The 23,185-nt window shown below is 45.4% G+C and overlaps 1 protein-coding gene across 9 annotated transcripts in view; it reads left to right on the top strand.

The window, feature by feature from the left end:
* LOC139176049 (protein FAM227A-like) overlaps nucleotides 1-23,185 on the top strand; it is a 43,500-nt gene that overhangs the window by 1,930 nt on the left and 18,385 nt on the right. For 4 of the 9 annotated variants that reach the window (XR_011566839.1, XR_011566844.1, XM_070790408.1 and 1 more), the window contains exons 2-7: nucleotides 4,998-5,235; nucleotides 7,309-7,391; nucleotides 14,263-14,409; nucleotides 17,976-18,077; nucleotides 18,591-18,695; nucleotides 22,027-22,150. Coding sequence is in view for 3 of the 9 variants with exons in the window: in XM_070790408.1 (XP_070646509.1) it covers nucleotides 5,094-5,235; nucleotides 7,309-7,391; nucleotides 14,263-14,409; nucleotides 17,976-18,077; nucleotides 18,591-18,695; nucleotides 22,027-22,150 (703 nt within the window). In the remaining 6 variants the exon portion in view is untranslated. Of the gene's footprint in view, nucleotides 1-4,997; nucleotides 5,236-7,308; nucleotides 7,392-11,808; nucleotides 12,474-14,262; nucleotides 14,410-17,975; nucleotides 18,078-18,590; nucleotides 18,696-22,026; nucleotides 22,151-22,577; nucleotides 22,668-23,185 lie in introns of those variants that run through there. The other 5 variants (XM_070790411.1, XR_011566842.1, XR_011566841.1 and 2 more) reach the window with 5 other exon arrangements.

Genomic DNA, 23,185 nt, shown 5'->3' with positions numbered 1-23,185 from the left:
CTCAAAAGCCTCTTGATGAAAGTGAAAGTGAAGAGTGAAAAAGTTGGCTTAAAGCTCAACATTCAGAAAACGAAGGTCATGGCATCTGGTCCCACCACTTCATGGGAAATAGATGGAGAAACAGTGGAAACAGTGTCAGACTTTATTTTTCTGGGCTCCAAAATCACTGCAGATGGTGACTGCAGCCATGAAATTAAAAGATGCTTGCTTACTCCTTGGAAGGAAAGTTATGACCAACCTAGATGGCATATTCAAAAGCAGAGACATTACTTTGCCAACAAAGGTCCGTCTAGTCAAGGCTATGGTTTTTCCTGTGGTCATGTATGGATGTGAGAGTTGGACTGTGAAGAAGGCTGAGCGTCAAAGAATTGATGCTTTTGAACTGTGGTGTTGGAGAAGACTCTTGAGAGTCCCTTGGACTGCAAGGAGATCCAACCAGTCCATTCTAAAGGAGATCAGCCCTGGGATTTCTTTGGAAGGACTGATGCTAAAGCTGAAACTCCAGTATTTTGGCCACCTCATTTGAAGAGTTGACTCATTGGAAAAGACCCTGATGCTGGGAGGGATTGGGGGCAGGAGGAGAAAGGGACAACAGAGGATGAGATGGCTGGATGGCATCACCAACTCGATGAATGTGAGTCTGAGTGAACTACGGGAGTTGGTGATGGACAGGGAGGCCTGGTGTGCTGGGATTCATGGGGTTGCAAAGAGTCGGACACGACTGAGCGACTGATCTGATCTGATCTGATACCTTACTTCATTGAAAAGGGGAAAGTTCCATGTCCTGGAACCAAACTGCCTGGTCTAACCCAGCACCATCCAATGGAAACATAATGTGGGCCACATACATAATTTAGAATTTTCTCAGAGCCATATTTTTAAAAAATTCTTTTGAAAATCAGGTGCTATTACTATGAATAATGTTTATTTTCACTCATATGTCCCAAATATGATCATTTCAACGTACAATCAATATTTTTTACTTTTTCTGCTTTAGGTTTTAAATTTTAATTAGCTAAAATTAAGATGTTAGGACTTCCCTGGTGGTCTACTGGCTAAGACTCCACACTCCCAATCCAGGGGGCCCAGATTTGATCCCTGTTCAGGGAACTAGATCCCATGTGCCGAAGCAAAGAGTTCTCATGGTGCAGCTAAAAGGTCTCACATGCCACAGGGAAGGTCAAAGATCCTGTGGGCTGCAGCTAAAACCTGGCACAGCCAGATAAATAAAATATTTCTTTTAAAGATTTTAGTAGTTTGGTCACACTAACCAAATTCCAGGGACTCAGGTGTCACATGTGGCTCGTGGCTACTGTGATGCACAGGTCTAGGCTTTTCCTGTCCTTCTACTCTGTGCCCCTCTGCTTGGATGGTGTTTCCCTTCCTCACTTATCTAAGTAACTCCTGCTCTTCCTTCAAGTTGTGACACCTTGACTGGGTCGATCTCCACTATTATGTCGTCTCTCACAGCACTGTGTCCTTCCCTTTGAAACAGCGCATGTGCTCAGTTGCTAAGTCATGCTGACTCCTTTGTGACCCCATGGGCTGTAGCCCACCAGGTTCCTGTGCCCATGGGATTTTCCAGGCAAGAATACTGGAGTGGGAGCAGTGGTCAGTTATAATTCATGCTTCCCAGGTGGCACTAGTGGTAAAGAACCCGCCCGCCAATGCAGGAGACCAAAGAGACGTGGGTTCAAACCCTGGGTCGGGAAGATCCCCTGGAGAAGGAAATGGCAACCCACTCCAGTATTCTTGCCTGGAGAATCCCATGGACAGAGGAGCCTGGTGAGCTACAGTCCATGGGGTCACAAAGAGTCAGACACGACTGAAAGCAGCTTAGCGCTAGCACGTAATTAATTAGCACTTGTCACCTCTAGTTGACATAAGCTCCATTAGGGCAGGGATCAAGTCTGGTTTAGTTCACCATCCTGTCCCCCAGTAAGAATGAATTGTTGGTTCTGTTGGGAAGTCAATAGGTAGTCATTTAATGACTGGAGGTTAAACTGAAGAAAAGTCTTCCTGACTACAACCTCAGCATTGTTTTAACTTAACATGTTTAAGTTAAAACATTTAACTTTAAACAGAGGACTTTCAAATCTCATGTGCAAGAATATGCGCTCCATGAGGGCAGAATGTTTTTTTATTCTTCTACTCATCTGCCCCTAATATACAGCACAGTCCTGGACACAGGGTAGATATTCAATGAAGTTAGTGTTCTCCCCATCCTCTTTTTCTCCCCAAGTAATGACAGTAAAAACTTATCATGCTTCAGAGAATACTTATCCTAAAATAGTACGATGAAAAATTCAGAAAGGAACAGAATTTTAAATGTTTATCTTAAGCATAATATTCAGTTCTCCCATTAGACATGAGTCAGTCAGTTCAGTCGCTCAGTCGTGTCTGACTCTTGGCGATCCCATGAACTGCAGCACACCAGGCCTCCCCGTCCATCACCAACTCCCAGAGACTACCCATACTCATGTGCATTGAGTCAGTGATGCCATGCAACTATCTCATCCTCTGTCGTTCCCTTCTCCTCTTGCCCTCAACCCTTCCCAGCATCAGAGTCTTTTCCAATGAGTCAGCTCTTCGCATGAGGTGGCCAAAGTATTGGAGTTTCAGCTTCAACATCAGTCCTTCCAGTGTAATGTTAAACGAAAGCAAGAGGCTTCTTAACAGAGTCCCCCTAAGCCTGGCTTTTCAGAGAATGTGTTTAATTTTCCAGTTCATGTTGGGGCAGGGGCGTGCAAGAAAACTCAGAAGCGCTGTATGGCTAAAGGCTAGGAGCAGAGTATTGGCCTGGGCCAACCTTTCCTACAATCCAGCTGACTTGGGGCAACCCAAATGGATAACCTCTTTGGCCCAAAAAGAAATGTGATGAGTTAGAAAGGGACTCAGGGAACTTCCCTGGTGGTCCAGTGGCTGAAACTCTGATCTCCCAATGGAGGGAGCCTGGGTTCGATCTCTGGTTGGAGAACTAGATCCCACATGCTGCAGCTAGGAGTTTGCATGTCACGACCAAAACCTCCCGCATGCTCCAACTAAGACCCAGTGCACCTAAGTAAATAAAATGTAAAAAAAAAGGAAGCAAATATCGACTGAACCTACTTCCTAGAGGGTAATTTGCCTAATGAAGAAAGATGTGGAAGCAAATTCTTCTAGTTCAGGATAGTAAGTGCTGTAATAGTTGCAAGCAGAATCCTGGCCTTCACAGAGAAGGTGTGGTACTAATGGCCTGGAGTAATTCAAGAAGGTTTTCTAAAAGATATATCACCTGGGCTGATTGAATGGGGGCAGCAGCATGTACAAAGGCATAGAGCACACAGCACAGCAGGGACCAGGAAGAAGCTGAGTGCAGCAGGCGTATAGGATGGCTGTCTGGGGAGGGTGGGCAGAGAGCAGAGCAGAAGGCAGGAACCAAAGGAGAGGAAAGGAGACTGTGGTGAAAGGGCACCTGGTTAATTTTTTTTTCATCAAACTATACCTTTTCTCTCTCTTTCCATTATGTATGAGCTTCTTGAGGGCAGATCTGAATCTTTTACTTCATTATAACCAGGCCTATACCCCCAGGCTCTAGACAGGGAGGACCCACAGATGGTAGTGATAAATTCCTCCTGGCCAGTAAGCAAGGACCTCGGAGAGCAGTCTGGCCAGCACATTCCAAATCCAGGAGAAGTAGTGACGGGGCCACTGGAGAGGGAGCAGAAAGCCTCAGGTCCATCAGGAGCCTCATGCCGAGGGGATGGACCGCCCACCCCAGCGTCACAGAAACCCAGTATCTGAGAGCTGAAGAGGGTCCTAGCAACCTAATCCACATCTCCGACTATAGGTGAGGCTTAGAGAGGCGCAGTGGTAGAGAATCCAAAGGAAAGCTTTGACCAACCTAGATGGCATATTCAAAAGCAGAGACATTACTTTGCTAACAAAGGTCCATCTAGTCAAGGCTATGGTTTTTCCAGTGGTCATGTATGGATGCGAGAGTTGGACTGTGAAGAAGGCTGAGTGCCGAAGAATTGATGCTTTTGAACTGTGGTGTTGGAGAAGACTCTTGAGAGTCCCTTGGACTGCAAGGAGATCCAACCAATCCATTCTAAAGGAGATCAGTCCTGGGCTTTGGAAGGACTGATGCTAAAGCTGAAACGCCAGTACTTTGGCCACCTCATGTGAAGAGTTGACTCATTGGAAAAGACTCTGATGCTGGATTGGGGGCAGGAGGAGAAGGGGACGACAGAGGATGAGATGGCTGGATGGCATCACTGACTCAATGGATGTGAGTCTGAGTGAACTCCGGGAGTTGGTGATGGACAGGGAGGCCTGGCGTGCTGGGATTCATGGAGTTGCAAAGAGTCGGACACAACTGAGCAACTGAACTGAACTGAACTGAACTGAAGGCAGGAAATGCAGGAGACTCAGGATCGATCCCTGGGTCAGGAAGATCCCCTGGAGAAGGAAATGGTAACCCACTCCAGTATTCTTGCCTGGAGAATCCCATGGGCAGAGGAGCCTGGCAGGCCTTAGTCCATGCGGTCACAAAGAGTCAAACGTGACTGAAGTGACTTAATACGCACGCTCCAGGCATCTTGTGTTCAGCCTGAGGTTACAATGCTGCACCTGCATGGGGACCTCAGTTCCTGCACAACTCAAAGGTTACGTGTATCTCTTGAGAAGCATGCACACACGCGTATGTAAAATAGAGAACTAATAGGGATCTACTGTGTAGTACAGGGAACTCTACTCAATACTCTGTAATGACCTATATGAGAAAAGAATCTAAAAAAGAACAGATATAAAACTGATTCTCTTTGCTGTACGGCAGAAACTAACACAACATTGTAAATCAAAAGAAGCAATGAAAAAAAAAAAAAAAAGAATGGGTTTCTCTAACAAGTCTTTATTCCGCATGTTGTATGCGGTGTGTGCCTCGCCATCAGCCCTGCTTGCGAGATGAGCATGGTTGAGCTTTCTAAGTTGGTTCTGTGCTTATTTCTGATTTCCAGGAGGCTGGTTGAACAGAGAACAAGACCGTAATGGGGGAATGAGAGGCTCTTAAAAGTGGAAACTTAACTGTTGGTCAGTGTACAAGGAAGTGGACAATGGCTCGCTTCAGGAGGTTGGAAGTCGTCAACCTCACTGCTTTGCCCATGGTGCCGCTGGATGAGCCTCTGGGTGTCTCCCTGATTGCGCAGAACGCGCTAAAGGATGCCATGAGGAAGAACCTGAAGGACAATGTGCCCTGTATCCTTGTCTGCAACGGAGACAACACACCTGCACAGAGGCGTGACAGGGGCTCTATCATTCACCACTTACTAACTTGTTTCTTATGTGTGTGTTGATTTTCTTCAGTTATTTAAGCCCCACCTATCCTCTAAAAGAATTTGAGGCTGCGAAGGAGTGTTTGACTTGAGTTGGTTTTACTAAGATAGAGCAGAAATAGCACCAAAGGAAGACATACTGGAAATACTTGTTGAAAAGGTGGGGAAAAAGAGGAAAAAAAATGCTCTTTTTTCCCCATTGTCTCCTTTCCCTTCTACCTTCCAAAGAACTAAACTTAGAAACTAAGTTACAGTCCAAGCCTCTGCCCTCAGACCAGTTAGCTGAGTACTCAACTTTTTTTTTTCTTTTTAAAAAAATTGTATTTGTTTTTGGCTGTGCACAGCATGTGACTTGCAGGATCTTAGTTCCCTGACTAGGGATTGAAACCAGGCACACACGGCAGTGAGAGTGTGCCAAGTCCTAACCGCTGGGCTGCTAGGGAATTCCCTTTCTTTCTTTCTCTCCTTTTCTTTCTTTCTTTTTAAAACTCCATCTGGGGGACTTCCCTGGTGGTCTAGTGATTGGGACTTCACCTTTCAGTGCAGGGGGTGTGGTTCGATCCCTGGTTGAAGAGCTAAAATCCCACTTGCCTCACTGCCAAAAACCAAAACAGAACACAGAAGCAATATTGTAGCATATTCAATAAAGAATTTAAAAAAATAACTCCATTTGACCTTTCTAACCTGCCAGCACCTCTACCTGGGCCAGACTTTGCCCTTCTGGCATCATGCAGACACTACCAGAATCTTCCTTCTCTGACTCTGGCCTCATTGATCCAGATCTCACTTCTGACCCTGAACCTTGTGTCTCAGGGACCCACAGAATCCCGTCTCTGGGGGACCATAAAACTCATGCAGCAAATAGAGACCATCTTGGGTTATAAATAAGTCTGTCTTTCCATTTTCTATATAGCTCACTTACCTTCGAGTCATGCTCCTGCCAGCCAAGCTGCGTGTATCTCTCTGCATCACCTCACTTTCTGGGCCTCTCCGAAACCCTTCTCAAGATGAGCACAAATGATCCCATGAGGATCTGCTTCAAGGTCTCACTTTCCTGGGCCTTTTTCTCATGTGCCCTCTCTCTTCTTAATCCCACACTCATCACAACCCAAGCAATCCATTTCACTCCCTATGATTTGTCATGTCTCTCCTTGGCATCTTCATTTGTCAAGTGTCCTCCAATTTGTAAGAACACTTGAGGGTAATGGAAGTAACAGTGAACCTGGCTTTACGTGAAGGCTGTGAGGAGTGATGGATTATGGGGCTTTTACAAAGGATGTATCCTAGACCACTTGAGACCACGACAGAAAGAAATGCAAACGTAGAGAGGGTAATAAGAGGGGCCATCAAACTGAGCAGAGATTTCAACAGTGATAAACAAGATCGAGATGCCCTTGGACCCAGGCATCCTTCACCTGAAAATCTCTCTTAAAGGAATAATCCCAAATAAGGAAACAGCTCTCCGTGTGACTGTGTGCATCACAGCGTGATTTATAGTTGCAAAAAATATAAACAGCTTAAATATTCAATAGCCAAGGGACAGTTAAGTCTATTAGGATGCATTCTCTAAATGAATTTGTATACTGCCATTTAAAATATTACAAAGATTATGGAAAGTGATCGTAATAATGAGTGGGAGAGAATTCAGAGTAGTAACTAACATAGGTATACACTGATATTATAATTATGTGAAAAGGTATGTATGTAATACTGCTAGAAGGAAGTCTCCCCAGAGCCTAGTAAGTTGTCAGGGTGGTAGCATAATGGGTGATTCTTTTTTAAGGTGTCCAGAATATGGTTAATTTTTGTTTACAATTTTTAAAGCAGCTCATTTAAGGCAAGATAAAAGAAGTGTGAATGTTTGCAGAGAAAATAATGGAGTGGGGAAAAAGCACAGGAAAGGAAGTGAGCTGCTGTCCTGGCCGGGCTCCCCCAGCCTATTCTGTTTGTGTGTAATCATCACCCAGAAAGTTTCCTTAACAGGCCCACCTCCCAGCGTGCCTGGTTGGCTCCATTCAGCAGGTGAACCAGGTGATTGCTGACGCGGATCTGAGTCCCAACCCGCTGGTGCACAGCCTGGTGAGTTTTGAGTGCTAAGGTAAGGCTTCCAGGAAGAAAGGACTCTAGGGACCCCTTTATTAATTTGAAAGCACGTTTGCACAATAGAAGTCTTAAAGACATGTTTCTTTAAATTCATAAACTTTCATTTTTATCTATATAAAAGTCCTATTTTTTTATATAGGATTTGGCTGTGGCAAAATCAATTTGACTCTTCCCTATTCCTTATTTCAGTGGCATTTTCATCATAGTAAACATGTGAATATTTTTGTACATGTATCTTGGGACTCATTTGCATGTATTTCTGCCAGATAGAGCCCTGGAAGTGAAATTTAAAATGTTGATGGATACAGTCAAGTTGCCTTTCACAGAGGTTAAGCCACTCTTTACCGAAGCTGGAAGGAGACCACGAGCTTTAGTTCCCTTACCCCGCTGTTGAGCAGAGCCTAGAATTGAATTGTGAATAAAAGCAAAATACACACACACACTATTTGGAACAATTTTGTTTAAGTTCGAAAGCACTCTGTCTCTGTACGTGTGCTCTGTACATGTACATGAGGGTGTATGTAGCTCCAGAGGCTTAGAATAAGACTGTCAGAGTTTGAATTCCTGCTGCTGTACTGTTCTGTCACATTCTGACATTAGGTAAACTATTGAGCCTCTATGAGTCTCAGTGTCTTGTAAAATGATGATAACATTGATGCTATATCTACCTCATAGGTGTATTATTATATATGCAAGAATTAGATGAGTTAAGTAAGTTCAGTTGCTCAGTCGTGTCTGGCTCTTTGCGACCCCATGGACTGCAGCACGCCAGGCTTCCCTGTCCATCACCAATTCCCAGAGTTTACTCAAACTCATGTCCATCATGTTGATGATGCCATCCAACCATCTCATCCTCTGTCATCCCCTTCTCCTGCCTTCAATCTTCCCCAGCATCAGAGTCTTTTCCAATGTATCAGGTGGCCGAAGTATTGGGGTTTCAGCTTCAATATCAGTCCTTCCAGTCAATATTCAGGACTGATCTCCTTTAGGATGGTCTGGCTGGATCTTGCAGTCCAAGGGACTCTCAAGAGTCAGTCTTCTTCAACACCACAGTTCAAAAGCATCAATTCTTGGGCGCTCAACTTTCTCTATGGTCTGACTCATCTTAATAGATGAGTTAAGACTCTCAAAAACCCTTAGATGGCTCTCAGGAAGGACATTATATGTGTGAATGTGTAGGGAAAGAGTCTGGAAGGATACATGCCAAATGGAGTCAGTTCTGGAAAGGGAATGGGATGGAAGATGAGTAAAGTTATTACTCCAAGTATGTCTGTAAATGTTTGGGTATTTTACAACAAGACTATATTTATATGTCAGTTCTGTGGGGTTGTTTTGATAATTTTAGAGCCAGGAACATGAATATTATCCTTCCAGTAGCAGGATCTGGTGACTTTTCAAGGCTGCCCAGCATTGGCACAGCTTCTCAGCGTTCTTCATTGCCAGTCAGAGCCAGGACGGGGCTGGCAGGAGCAACTGTGGGTCCTCACGTGACCTGGAAGGGGGGCTTTGTCCTTTCTGCTCCTCTGTCCAGGCAGCCTATCAGACCTGGAAGGTGCTGACCGCCTGCTGCCACCAGAGCCCTCCCCTGGTGACCCTGCCCAACCTCTGTTGACCTCGGTGTGCCCTGACCTTTATACATCAGCCTTGACCATGGGACTGCTCCTCCCATGTCAGCATCTGAGCCAGACTAGTGTCTCCAGGCTCCATGTTGCCCAACCAGAGGGCATCTGGCACAGTACCAGATGCATAAAAAGTGTTCAGTAGATGTGTAGTAAGTGAGCCATCTCCTTCTGAGATCCAGACCCCCCTGCCTGCTTTAACCCTAGCCATGTCCTGTTTCTATTCCTTCTCCCACACCCTGAGTGTGGGTTTCTCCTCCAGTCTCTGGCCATGAACTTGCCTAGCTCTTCTTTCCAGTCTCCTTCCCTCAGGAGCTTGTACACTCACCATTGCAGCTTCACCATTCACTCCTGCAGTAGGGAGTAGGGCATACCTTCCTCTGCCTATAGGCCACAGCCTCTGAAAAGGCCTTCCTTGCACCCTCCACCCCGAGACCAGTGTAGGTGCCCCTTCAGGGTGCACTCCTGACACCGTCCCCACCCTCAATAGCACTGATTACCTTGGTCACCTTGCAGTCACTGGCTTCTCCCCGCTAGTCTCTGAGCCCTCGGAGGACAGAGACGGGCTTTGATGCTCATGGCTGCATCTTCAACACTGGCCCAGTGTCTGACTTTTAGTAGATGCTCAGGAAATATTTGTGGAATGAAGGATATGTTTGCAAATTTGAGCTTTTCACCTGTATTTCAGTCTCAGATTCCTAGTTATCTAGAGCAGTGATACCTAAAGCTAACTGATCATCAGACTCCCCTGGGAGCTTTTTGAAAAACTAAAAGTGAAAAGGGCCAGGTGCAGACCTGTGTGCTGTGTATGCTCTAATCTGAATCAGTACAGAATACCTCTAGAAAACCTCTAGAAAGCTATGCAAGAAACTAAGAATCTTGAGTGAGCAGTAGGAAGGAGACTTCTTACTGTGTTTGATTTTGTACCATGTAAAATATTTATGGTTTAAAAAATTTAAATAGAGACCAATTCAGAGCCACAATAAATAAACAGTTCAAAACCCAATAAGGAATGATATTTATTCCAATAAGGAATCAGTTCAGTTTGGTCACTCAGTTGTGTCCAACTCTTTGCGACCCCGTGGACTGCAGCATGCCAGGCTTCCCTGTCCATCACCAACTCCTAGAGCCTGCTCAAACTCATGTCCATCAAGTCAGTGATGCCATACAACCATCTCATCTTCTGTCATCCCCTTCTCTTGCCTTCAGTCTTTCCCAGCACCAGGGTCTTTCCTAATGAGTCAGTTCTCATCAGGTGGCCAAAGTATTGGAGCTTCATCTTCAGCATCAGTCTTTCCTCTGAATTTTCAGGACTGAATAAACATCTCTAATAAATCTGTACATCTGAATAATTCCCTAGCGAGGCTGGTCGCCAGCCAGGTTTGGGAGTTGCTTCCTACAAAACAGCCCTACCTGTAGGTCCTTCTGTCATCTCAAATGCAAACTCAGGTCTCATTATTTTTTGCCCTAAAACTTACTTTTCCTCCAGGATTCAAAGTTCCTTTCTGTTCTTTCGCTGTGGAAATCTTGTGCATCCTTCCGGGCCCTGCCAGTGTCAGCTACAGTGACATCCTGGTGGGTGGCAGAGGCATGGCTGTATTGCCACGTCGACACTCACCCATCCGATTCATTCATCCATCGTGCCTTCTCTGATGCACGTGATTGGGGCAACAGTGTTGGTGCAAAGACTTATCAGTGTGACTCCTTCCCCGACAGGCCCACACACCTGCACACATTCTAGTACCTTTAGCTCATCTCGCAGGCCAGGGCTGCCAGTTCAGGAGGAAGGTGGCGGGAGGCTGGAGAAGCATCTCACGGTTTATCAAGCTAAGGAGAGCTGCCTCCTCCCTTATCCCCAACACTCCTACCCGACCTTTTCTGGCCAGTCCTCTCTGCTCCAGCCCATACTGATCCCACTCATTTGAATCCTAAACATTTAAGACTTAATTGTCCCATGTATGTTGATTTGGTTCTCTGAATAGACTGGAAATTCCTTGAGGGCAAAGACACAAAATCATACTTGGTTAATTAACTTCATTATCCCAGCTTAGCGCTGGGCTGGTTGACAGTCAATGCAGCTTGTTGGGTCACTGACATTTGTTTTTCTTTCCTCCCTTTTATCAGGGCTGGGGGAGTGGGGAGGAGGAATCAGAGATCAAGAGAAATCTCTTGAGAGGTTGGGGTATGGTGATGATTAATAATAATCATAATAATAGTTACTCTTTATTAAGCAGCTCCTATTTGAAAGCCTACGGAGTGCTAGTGTTTTAAAACGCATCAGATTCTTTATAGTAGTATCTCAGCCTTATAAGAGCACTGGGAGGTAGGTGTTATTATCCCTCTGTACAGAGGTTAAACAGCAGCTTGTCACCCGTGGAGCCATGATTGGAAGCCTGCTCCAGGCTTCCTTCCTGTGTTCCTCGGGAGTGTGGCCAGGAGGAGGGGCAGCGTGGGAGAAGGTGGGGGTGGGGGACATAGTGGTGGTGACTCTCAGGGGGATGAGGTCAGTGACACACATGGCCACCAAGGCCCTACCACCTAGCGGGGAGACAGCAAGGCCCTGCCACAAACTTTGCTCCAGGCCTTTTGCGCACCGGCAGGAGAAATGGCCTAGTTCCTGACCCCTGCCCTCCCCTCAGATTCGCACTAAAACCCTAAAACCCCTTTTCTTTTTTGGTTTTTGAAGGCAATTGAGAAATATGAGATGGAGAAGAAGGCTTTAAAAAGAGAGCGAAGTCGTGGCGGCTTGGCAGACAGAGGCAAAACTCCTTTCCTGTAGACTTGATGGTGTTTTTGTGGGGTTTGGATTTTTTTTAGTGTCTAAAATGTAATTGAGTAGGAGTCCGGAGTTTCAGGTGAGAGTATCTCTGGCCTCTTCTGAGAGAGCCTTTAATCTCACTTCTTGGCATCAGGCAAGGAAGGAGGGACAATGCCATCTCGAGACGACCTGCTGGGGGACACCTTGCACCAGGTGTTTTCATACGGATCCCCTTGTTAAAGCTTCCTAAGACCCCCTACCTGTGAGGCAGGTGCCTTCGAACGTGTTTTATACTTGAGAGAAGGTAAGGGAACCACTTGCCGAGAACCACCAGGCTTGTCCACCGCAGGTCTTAGATTCGCCCCAGACTGACTTCAAAACCCATGTTTTACCTGCGCATCCTGACTGCTTCTCTGAGCTCAAAAGCAGTCTGATCAGATAAGGAGCGGAGTCTTAGCAAGTCAGCAACTCAGGCAAATTAATAGTGCGTTATGCCATCTGGCTGCTCAGGATGAATGAAAAATCACAAGTATGATTACCACACAGCCGTGGGCAGACCCTGTGGTTACTCACATCCTATTTCTCTTCTTTCATTCTCCTGCAGAAAAGAGCAAAGGAAAATCACAGTATATTTGCAAGGGCTCAGAATTCAGGAATGTCAAATCTTTCGTTATCAAAAGGGTAAGGGATCTCTTGCTGGGTTGGTTTCTGCTGGGCCTGAACTATATTTTATTCCCAGGGAAAGGCCCCTTGGCACCTGGATGGTGATTATGTAGGAAAATGGCAGAGTACCTGTTTTAGAAAATCTTAACCTATCTTAACGTCCAATTCAATGGACATGAACTTGGGCAAACTCCAGGAGATGGTGAGGAACAGGGAGGCCTGGCATGCTGCAGTCCATGGGATCACAGAGAGTCAGACACAACTTGGTGACTGAACACCACCAATGTATTTTAATAACTTTAGAATTTCTCATAACACCTCAAAAAGGTAGAATCAAGAGGATTCCAGAGGTCAGTTGTCCATTTATTTTTAGAACTTAGAAGCTGTTTATCCTTAGAAACAATGAGTTCAGCTTCAGTTCACACAGAGCCACCATGCCACAGAGCTCCCAGGGGTGCATTCCCACAGCAGTGGGGGTTTTTTGTGGGTCCCTGCAGACACCCCAGGGAGCTGACAGGAGCAGTCAGAGGACCCGTCCAGCGTCATGCAGCTTGCTGGTGACAGAGCCCCCTGCCTCTGGCTCAGATACCCACGCCTGGGGTCTTGCTCTCTCGGCGGCCTCTCCAGTAGCACTCTGGCCCCATCTCATAGCCGCCCCAGATAAGATCCTCCTAAGTGCTGTCGCTTCACTTGTGTCCGACTCTCTGCGACCCCATTGAGCCTGTAGCCTGCCAGGCTCCTCTGTCCTTGGGATTTCCCTGGCAAGAAATCAGTTGTCTTTTCCTCCTCCAGGAGATCTTCCAGACCCAAGGATCAAAACTGTCTCTTGACTCTTGCATTGGCAGGCCGGTTCTTTACCACTAGCACTCTCTGGGAGGCAAGATCCTCCTAAGCTCCCTCTAAACTACCCAGCTCATGTGTATTCAAGCCTTTAAATGCTAGAGGATATGTTACCCTTTTTTCACCTCATAGCCTGGAAAATTCCCACACAGCATAGAGCCCGATGGTTGTGGGTCCACATCAAAACTGTCATACAACCCATGATGGTGGCCGAGCAGGTCTAAATGTCCTGTCCAGAGCGGCACAGCAGTACACGGGGGAGCTGACACCTGACTCAGAGTCAATGCAGTTAGTCACTTGGTTCTCCATTGCCAAGGCCATCACCCAGTTACAGGGGAGCTCAGTCCCTCAGAACGTTTCCATGAGGTGCCTTTGGGTCATGGTTATTGATCTCTCTTCCTACTTTTCTGTATTTTTACATTTTTATAATCATATTTTTATCCTAAAATCCATTTAATGATATATGTTAAGAACCATAAAGGTGGGGTGGTCATATCCTTTGATCCTAATAGTGCCATTTTGAGAAATTCATGCCAAGTAAATAACATCAAAGAGGTGAACCATATGGTCCCAGTTAGTAATAATACTAATTTGAACTCATCTGTGAGTAGTTAATTAAATTATAGCACATCTTAACAAGATACACTACTTTATATGATGAATTTGAAGACAATGTGAAACATCTAAGGGGATAAAGCAAGACATAAAAGCGTGTATGCATATATGTATCGTAAAATGAAGTAACACATACATATTTGTATACATGTACTCAAAGCCTGAAAGGAAAATAGAAATAATGTAAATATCTTTTGGATAAGAACTACTTGAATCACGCATGCACTCTCATTTTCTTCAACATTCTCTAAGATTGTTAATATTATCTCCATGATAAAAAGGAGAAGATATTGTGTTGTTTTAAACTGTCAAAATGAGGGACCCCATTTTCATATTCTGTTTTTGTCTTTAGAAAACAGCAGATAAAAATCTCCTGGCAGAGCTGTACCAGTACCCATCCTTTGACGACTCTAGGCCAAACAATCTTCCAAATGGGGTGGACTTCTGTGACTTGGTGGGCAACGTGATCCTGGCTGAGAAAAACCCCCTTAGCGGCAAGGTAAGAAGAGAGAGCCCTCTGGGCCGCCCGCCTGCGCGGGACACAGCGCTGTCCCAGTCTCACACCCCAGGGAATTGAGTCTGGCAGGTAAGTTGCTGAGGGCCACACAGTTTGCAAGCAACTGAGCTGAGATTAGACCGACGACGAAACCGACATCCTTTCCCCCAGTGCTCTGGGCTCCTAACCGTGCTGATCGCATGACCTGTTAGTGTAGCATTTTGAGGTCACACCCTTGTGATACATGTTAATTAGTGATGCATGTGTTCCCTTGTCAGTCACTAAGTTGTATATGGGTAACCTTAATTTTTTTCTTAATTAGACAGTAGTTAGAATATGTATTTGCCCCACAGTTACCCCTTGGGGTGAGTCACCAGCTTGGAGAGCCAGGTTCCTTAGAAAGGAGAAAAGTAAAAGTGAAAGTCAGTCAGTCATGTCCGACTCTTTGCAACCCCATGGACTCTAAAGTCCATGGAATTCTCCAGGCCAAAATACTGGAGTGGGTAGCCATTCCCTTCTCCAGGGGATCTTCCCAACCCAGGGATCGAACCCAGGTGTCCTGCATTGCAGGCAGATTCTTTCCCAGCTGAGCCACAGGGAAGGAAGAAAGGGAGTATTCTAAGGCCCAGAAGAACTTGTGTGTGTGTTAGACAATGCTGGCCCCTCAGAAGCTGGGGGAGAGTTGTGAGCAGGGGTTGAGAGGGGAGGAGGCCCAGAAAATTGTCTCAGCCATCTTCCAGCTGTGCCTCAATGCCTCTCACAGCTGCACAGCCCCAGAGTCCCCAAAACAGCTATGGCCATTGACCCCTCAGCTCCTAACTTCCCCCCCATTCCTGGCACCCAGCTTTTCAGTCTCTTCTGTCTGTACGTCTCACTGCTTCAAAACATACCCGCATCTCGCTCTGTCCCTCCTCCCTCTCTCCCTAGCCTTTCTCTGCCTTCTCCTCCTCTTCATGATTTTTTCCCTGCTGCCCTCGGCTGTGTCTCTACCTCTGTTCCCTCTTGCAAGCTGACTTCCTAAGAGCAATGATCTGTTTAGGCCAGTCACTGCCCAGTATGACAGTGGTGTTTTCTGGCTCTCCAGTGCCAGGCTCCAGCATGGACTGTGGTCACTAAGCGGATGGCTGCCTTTCACCAGGTGCTGGTGCCCAGGGCAGGCAGTGGTCACCCTGGGACCAGGTCCTGGATCCCCTGCCTTCTTTAGCAGAGAGGTGTAGGAGCAGCAGACACTCAAAGCATCACATTCTCTCCAGGGCAGCATAAAAAGGATGTTCACTACGTGATTTTTGTGATAACAAGGACCTGGAAGGCAGTACATCTTGGAGATTAAGTAGCTCTCTGCACTCCCATTTATTCTTCTGTAAATAGCAATAACAATAGCCTCTACCTTGAAGTATTACTGTAAAATTAAATAATGTACATAAGCACACAACACAGCACTTAGGCATAACGTCTCAAAAAATGATCATTTTTATTTATCAATGTTATTAGAAAAGTTTAATGACAGAACATCAGTACGTCATTTTTGGTTTATATATCATGGACTACTTTGCCACTCTAATGAGTATTTATAAAGAGTGTATTTTAACATACTGTGCTATGACATTAAATGACATTAAATGAAAAGCATCAGTATGTAAAACTCTGCAGTACAATGTTATTATGTCAGCACACAGGAATATCTGGGGTGAAACCATTAAGAGATAGCACCAGCATTCTCTGGGTGATAAGATGGTAGTTTTTTTCTTTCTTTATTGCAATATAGTTGATTTACAATGTTGTGTTAGTTTCAGGTATACAAGATTGTAGTTTTTTCTTCTTCCTTTTTCTAAAATTTAAAAGAGGAAGAATGACATGAAAAATGGATGGTGTGTTTCCTGGATCCACTGTTCCTGTGCCACCTTCTCCCCATCCTTGTACCCTTGACAGGCCCACTGACCCTCTCTGGAACCTGAGCTCTCGTTCCACGTGCTGTGTGGGTGCCCCCAGGATGGCGACTGCTGTGCTAACTAATGTCCCATTTCTCAGGTCCCCTGGGAAATGTTTTCCTTAGACCTTAATCCCAAGAAAAACTGCATTTCATGGAATGCTTTTAGTCTTATATCTGATGCTGGCTCCTGCTTTTCTTTGGCTCCCAGGAAACCCAAGAAAGATTTGTGCCCTGCCTTTAAAAGGACTCTCTTTCATCCTGCTTTGGGGCCATGCCAAATTTATTTGCCTCCTCAAATCTTTTCCTCCATCCCTCCCTATGCCCTCAGCAGCCAGCTTTGCCTCTGGGTCAGAGAACCTGGTGGCCACCCCTAGACCATGAGTTCACTCGTTGAACCCTCACAGCCGTTCTGGAGGTCAGGACTGTCATCACCATCTCCATTTCCCATATGAGCACAGACAGATTCAGTACCATTGGTCAGGGCCCTGCAGCTAATTAGTGTAAGAGCTGGACGAGAATCCAGGCAGTGGGGTGTCAGTCTGCTCTCTCCACCCCTCTGACTGTCCCACCTCTCCAAGGAGACATGAGGAATGGCAGACAGGACTGAACCGAGAGCAGGGCTCAGAGCACTCTTTGCTACCAAGGGCGGCTTGCTTATGCACTCTGCCCGCAGCTTCTGGAGGCCTGAAGGGACTGCCAAGAAGTCTTTCCTTTTGCATCCGGGACACACTCTGTTCCTCCAAATGGTAAGAGGAGAGGCAGCCCGTGCAGTATCTCTGGGGCCAGGCTGCCTGCTTTTTGCCCTTTTTTTGACCGCTATATGTGGCTTGTGGGATTCTTAGTTCCCCAACCAGGGATTGAACCCGCGCCCCCTGTATTGGAAGCACCAGGGAAGTCCTAGGCTGCCTGCTTTTGAGCTTCCCCGTTTGTATAAGCTTAGGCAAGAATTCTAACCTTTCAATCCTCACTTCCCTCTTCTATACATTGGGGATAACAGTTTCATCATTCAGCAGCAACCACAGAGACAGATGGTGAAAAAGTGAGATAAGGAATGAATGGCATGGGCCAGCGCGAGATACATGGCAACTGTTCCCCTCCTTCCTCAGCCTCCCTCCCACTCCCCACATCCCACCCCTCCAGGTAGTCACAGAGCACCCAGCTGAGCTCCCTGTGTTATCTGGCAGCTCCCCACTGCCTGTTTTGCACGTGGGAGTGTATATATGTCAGTGCTGCTCTCTCAGTGCGTACCCTCTTCTCCCTGCCCCTCTGTGTCACAAGTCTGTGCTCTACCTCTGTGTCTCTGTTCCCGCCCTGCAAATAGGTTCATCAAGATAATTTTTCTAGATTCCATATATACACATTAATATATGATATTTGTTTTTCTCTTTCTGACTTACTTGACTCTGTATAACAGGCTCTAAGTTTTTTTTCTTTTTCTAAGTTGACCCCAAAGTATTTTGACTCCAAAGATGACTGGTGGGAAGGTGGTGTGATTAATAACAATAACAAGCCATAGAATGTGGGCGGAAAGGAAGGGTTTGAGTGGAGATGATTATGAATCTGGCTGTAGCTCCAGGTAAATTTCAAAGAATACATAAATAAATAAGCAATAATAACATGGATTGTGTTTCTTTTCCAGTCTTTCTGTTCAGGTAGAGAATTAGAGAAGTTTCTCTCTTCCCCTTCTGTAAGAGCTATATGGCTGGATAGCTTCTGGTGGATCTTTCATGAAAGGTACCAGGTAAATGCAAACCTGGTTGCTTCTCTTTCCTTGCTTATTTTTCTGTGGGACAAACCCCAGCCTCTTTTTTTTTATTTTAAATCCTGGCCTCTTTAACATGGGTTATCAGCCCCTCTGATTCCACAGACCACCCATGGATCATGCCTCACCTGTCACCCTCATCCTTCCCCACCCATGCCTTCTCCAGACACCTTGGGCTGGAAACATTGCACCATGCCTGCAGCAACCCTGAGCTTTAGGAACTGGCCCGTCATGTGGCTGATCAAGGGCAGGGCAGAGAGCAAAGTCAGGACCTCGTGGCTCAGAGTTTCGGGTGCTTTTCTCAACACCCTGCCTCTCTGTACATGTTCTATAGATCCTAAAGCAAATTATTATAGCATTTCATAAATAAAATGAAATTAAATACCTTGCAAATAAGATTCCTAAAAATGAAACACTTAGTTAAGGTTCTCAGCCCTTGACTGTTTCAACAAGTAATTCTTGTAATTCCTTCTCTATTTGTATTCCTGGTAGCCAAAGAAGGAGGTCCAGAGCAAGCTGTTCGACCGGATAGCCCAGAACTATGCTTTTCTTTTGTTTTGTGAATCCAGGACCCATTACGAAGAGGCTCTCTTAAAAGTGAGCATCAACCACTATTTAGGAAAAACAAATCATCTTAGATAGCTATTCACTGCTCGTTCCAGGTTAATGCCCTTAACATTCTTTCCATAAGAAAGTAATTAGTAGTAAGTTGTGGTATCTTCCTTCATATGCATGCTTGCTAAGTTGCTTCAATCGAGTCTGGCTCTTTGCAACTCAATGGACACCAGGCTCCTCTGTCCTTGGGATTCTCCAGGCAAGAATACTGGACTGGATTGACATGCCCTCCTCTAGGGGAATCTTCCCATCCCAGGGAATAAACCCACGTCTCCTGCGTCTCCTGCATTGCAGGCAGATTCTTTACTCACTGAGCCACCTGGGAAGCTGATAGTTTCATATACTGACTTGTAATGCTGCAGTGAGAGACTTTACTTTTTTGGGCTCCAAAATCACTGCAGATGGTGACTGCAGCCATGAAATTAAAAGACACTTACTCCTTGGAAGGAAAGCTATGACCAACCTAGACAGCATATTAAAAAGCAGACACATTACTTTGCCAACAAAGGTCCATCTAGTCAAGGCTATGGTTTTTCCAGTAGTCATGTATGGACATGAGAGTTGGACTATAAAGAAAGCTGAGTGCTGAAGAATTGATGCTTTTGAACTGTGGTGTTGAGAAGACTCTTGAGAGTCCCTTGGACTGCAAGGAGATCAAACTAGTCCATTCTAAAGGAGATCAGTCCTGGGTGTTCATTGGAAGGGCTGATGTTGAAGCTGAAACTCCAGTGCTTTGGCCACCTGATGGGAACAGCTGACTCATTGGAAAAGACCCTGATGTTGGGAAAGATCGAGGGCAAGAGGAGAAGGGGACGACAGAGGGTGAGATGGCTGGATGGCATCACCAATGGACATGAGTTTGGGTTGGCTCTGGGAGTTGGTGATGGACAGGGAGGCCTGGCATGCTGCAGCTTATGGGGTCACAAAGAGTCGGACACAACTGAGTGACTGAACTGAGCTGAATGCAGCAGTTACAAAAAATAAGGTAGCTCTATAGCTCTATATAATGATATATTTTAAGTGAAAAACAAAGGAACTTATACAACTCCATACTATAAAAAGTATATGTATATGTATGTGTGCCTATGAGTGGGAAAAAAAGTCTGGAAAAATATTTGCCAAACTCATAGCAATGCTCTTCTCTAGGGAATGAAATTGAAAGAGTTAGTTCCTCAGTCGTATCTGACTGTTTTTGACCCCATGGACTGTCGCCCACCAGACTCCTCAGTCCATGGGATTCTCTAGCCAAGAAAACTGGAATGGGTTGCCATTCCCTTCTCCAGGGGATCTTCCTGATCCAGGGAAACTCAGGGAATGAGGTTATAAGAAACTTCCTTCTCTATTTATTTCTATAGCATTTAAATATGTGATTTCAAAATTGTGAATATACATATATACTTTTTATATGTGTGTGTGTATGTATGTGGGCTTCCCAGGTGGCTCAGTGTTAAAGAATCCACCTGCCAAGCAGAAGACATGGGTTCAGTTCCTGGGTCGGGAAGATCCCCTGCAGAAGGAAATGGCAAGTCACTCCAGTATTCTTGCCTGGGTAATCCCATGGACCGAGGAGACTGGTAGACTACAGTCCATGGGGCCACAAAGAGTTGAACACAACTTAGTGACTGAACAACAGCATGTATGTATATGTGTGTGTGTATATTTATATACACTAAAAGGGCTGCTAGAAGAAAATATAAGTGAACATTTATATGATTTGAGGATGGGGAAGGACTTTCTAAATATGACCCCAAGGGACTAACCATAAAAGACTGATTTAACTATTAATATATAAATTGTTTAAATTACTGCAAAGAGGCAAATGAGAACTTATGCAAAAATACTGTTAGCATATATGCAACACAACATAAAGAAGTCTTACAAATGGGTAGGAAAAATGGCCCAATGGACAAAGGACATAAGCCAGAAATTCCCTAGGGAAGAAATACAAATGGGGAAAAAGTTCATCTTTGACAACAACCAAAAATATAAATTAAAACAATAATCATTCAATTCTCCTTTTTACCTGCTAGATTGCATAGATTAAAAGGTGTCAGTCCCAGGATTATGAAGGATATAAGGATTTCCCCTGGACAGTCTGAGTGGAAACTGAATTGATGCAGATGTGCTAAAAGGCACTTATACTGATAAAGTGTCTGCTTAACAAGTCACTTAGGCTGTCTGTGTCTCAGTTTCATCATCCATAAAATGGGGATAATATTAATAATGCCTCTCTCACCAAGTTGTCCTAAGGATTAAATGAGATTGTAAGACATCTGACATATCACCCAGCACTTGATGGGCCCCCAGTATATAATAGCTGCCATGATTACTATTATTATACCATCTAATGCAAGTCATAACCTAATAAATAGTAAAAGCTGCTTTCATTCATACATTCAACAAATTTTTAACTGCCTAATATGTGCCAGATACTGAGCTAACTTCATAAATAAATATAATTACTCTGCATAATTTGTAATGCAAAGTCTAAGAAACATGACAATATCTTGTCATGTTTAAGTAAATTTTGAAATGGCCACTCACACAATATTATGAAGGTCACTTTTGGAAAAAAAATTCCAAAGAGTTTATAATAACCTGGGGAAGTATTTATGTTACGATGTTAAATGAATAAAGCCAGATATAAATGTATAATTTGAGCCTAAGCATAGCTGAAAAGATAGAACAGTACCACTTGTTCACGTTAAAAAAACTCAGTAAGTAAGACTAAATATTATCTCTGGGATGGAGCAAGATGTGGGTATGCCAAATGTACTTGTCATCTTTGAGCTACTCTTTGACCAGGTGGTAGAAAGGGCTGAGCCACAGACCACATGCAGAGGAACTGGAGGAGAGGAAGGTTGCTGGCCAACATAGCACGATGTTTGAGGTGTGGTCTCCACGTAGGATAAGGGGTGCACCTGGATATGTGGCAGCTGCAGATGGAAATTGCTCCCCTCATGGGACTTCCCAGGTGGCACTAGTGGTAAAGAACCCACTTTCCAATGCAGAAGACGTAAGACATGTGGATTCGATCCCTGGGGCAGGAAGATCCCCTGGAAGGAGAAGGCAACCCACTCCAGTATTCTTGCCTGGAGAATCCCATGGACAGAGGAGCCGGGCAGGCTACAGTCCGTGGGGTCGCAGAGAGTCAGACACAAGTGAAGCAACTGAGCACGAACGCTAAGCATGTGATCAGGAAGGTAGCACAGTGTCAGGTAGAGCATTTTATCACAGGTCCTTTCTGAAGTCAGGGGCTCTTTTCTGGGTGTGGAAATGTCCAGAACATTGCCCGGGCTCCTTTTGCTCCCAGAGGTTGCCATCGCTTCTGAGTAAAGCCCTGTACACCAGCTTCTGCTGCTGCTTCCCTCAGTCCTGGTTCAACACGCACGAGTTCAAGTCTGACATCTGTAACACAATGAGCCTGTGGATTTCAGGTGAGAGGGGGCTGCTTTCTCCTGGGAAAGCCATTCCAGATACATGTCTTCCACCAGAGCCCAGGTGGGTTCCTGTTTGCCATCACACCTCCTCACTGAGACAGTTGTCCTTTTCTCTCCTTGACAATCAGGAAAGTAAAGTGTGCGGGTAGATCCCAAGGAATACCCATGAGCCTGCTTCCTCAAGCAGTCTGACACAGTCCTCGTCCCCCTTTGCCCCTGGCTGCATCTGCAGGGAGCAGGTTTCAGCTGTCCTGCCCATTAACCATGTGCTGTAGGTGGGTGGACCCAGGAACCCCCTGCCGTGTGCTGACCAGATAGCCCTACCTTCCACCCCTGGTGTGACCCCACATGACCAAGGGTTGTCTCTCTGTCCCTGCAGCACACACAGTGCCAGTTTGACGTTTGCTTTTCAACTATTTTTCAGTCTCCTTCCTCACTCGCCCTCTCTCAACCCAAGTATCTTCTAAAGTCATTGAAAGCTGAGAAATTCCCTGTGGACTGAGTGCTGTGCTAAGTAAGCACTTTTCACATTTCCTCCTATGTTGAGGATCACTTCCACATCAGGAGATGTGGTCGAACTCACAGATCTCAGCATACAGTTGTATTTATAGCTAAGATTTATTATTGCAATGGAGTGAGGATACATAACCAGATCCTAAGGGGACAGACAGGCAGAGTTTGAAGGAATTCACGTGCAGGCTTCCTCCTCCCATTGATGCAGAGCCCCTCATCCCGATGCAATGAACATGTAGCCACACATGTGTGATGGTTCTGCCCAGACGCCCGTTGGAGAAACAGTGCCCAAGGTTTTTACTGGGGACTGCTCATGTAGGCACCTCTGTCTATCATGTACCAAAATTCCAGGGAAGCAGATGGTTAGCATCAGCTACATTGTTTTATAAGCAGTCTAGGCCCCCTGAGTCATTTGTGTCAGGGAAGAAATTTCCCCCAGCTTTATTGAGATGTAATTGACATATGACATTGCGGAAGTCTCAGGTGTACAGTGTGAAGATTTGATGCACGTATATGTCG

This window comes from Bos indicus, chromosome 5, assembly GCF_029378745.1.
Source record: "Bos indicus isolate NIAB-ARS_2022 breed Sahiwal x Tharparkar chromosome 5, NIAB-ARS_B.indTharparkar_mat_pri_1.0, whole genome shotgun sequence".
Taxonomy (NCBI): Eukaryota; Metazoa; Chordata; class Mammalia; order Artiodactyla; family Bovidae; genus Bos; species Bos indicus.
The sequence above is the reverse complement of the archived record's forward strand: the minus strand, read 5'-3'. Positions and strand labels throughout refer to the sequence as shown.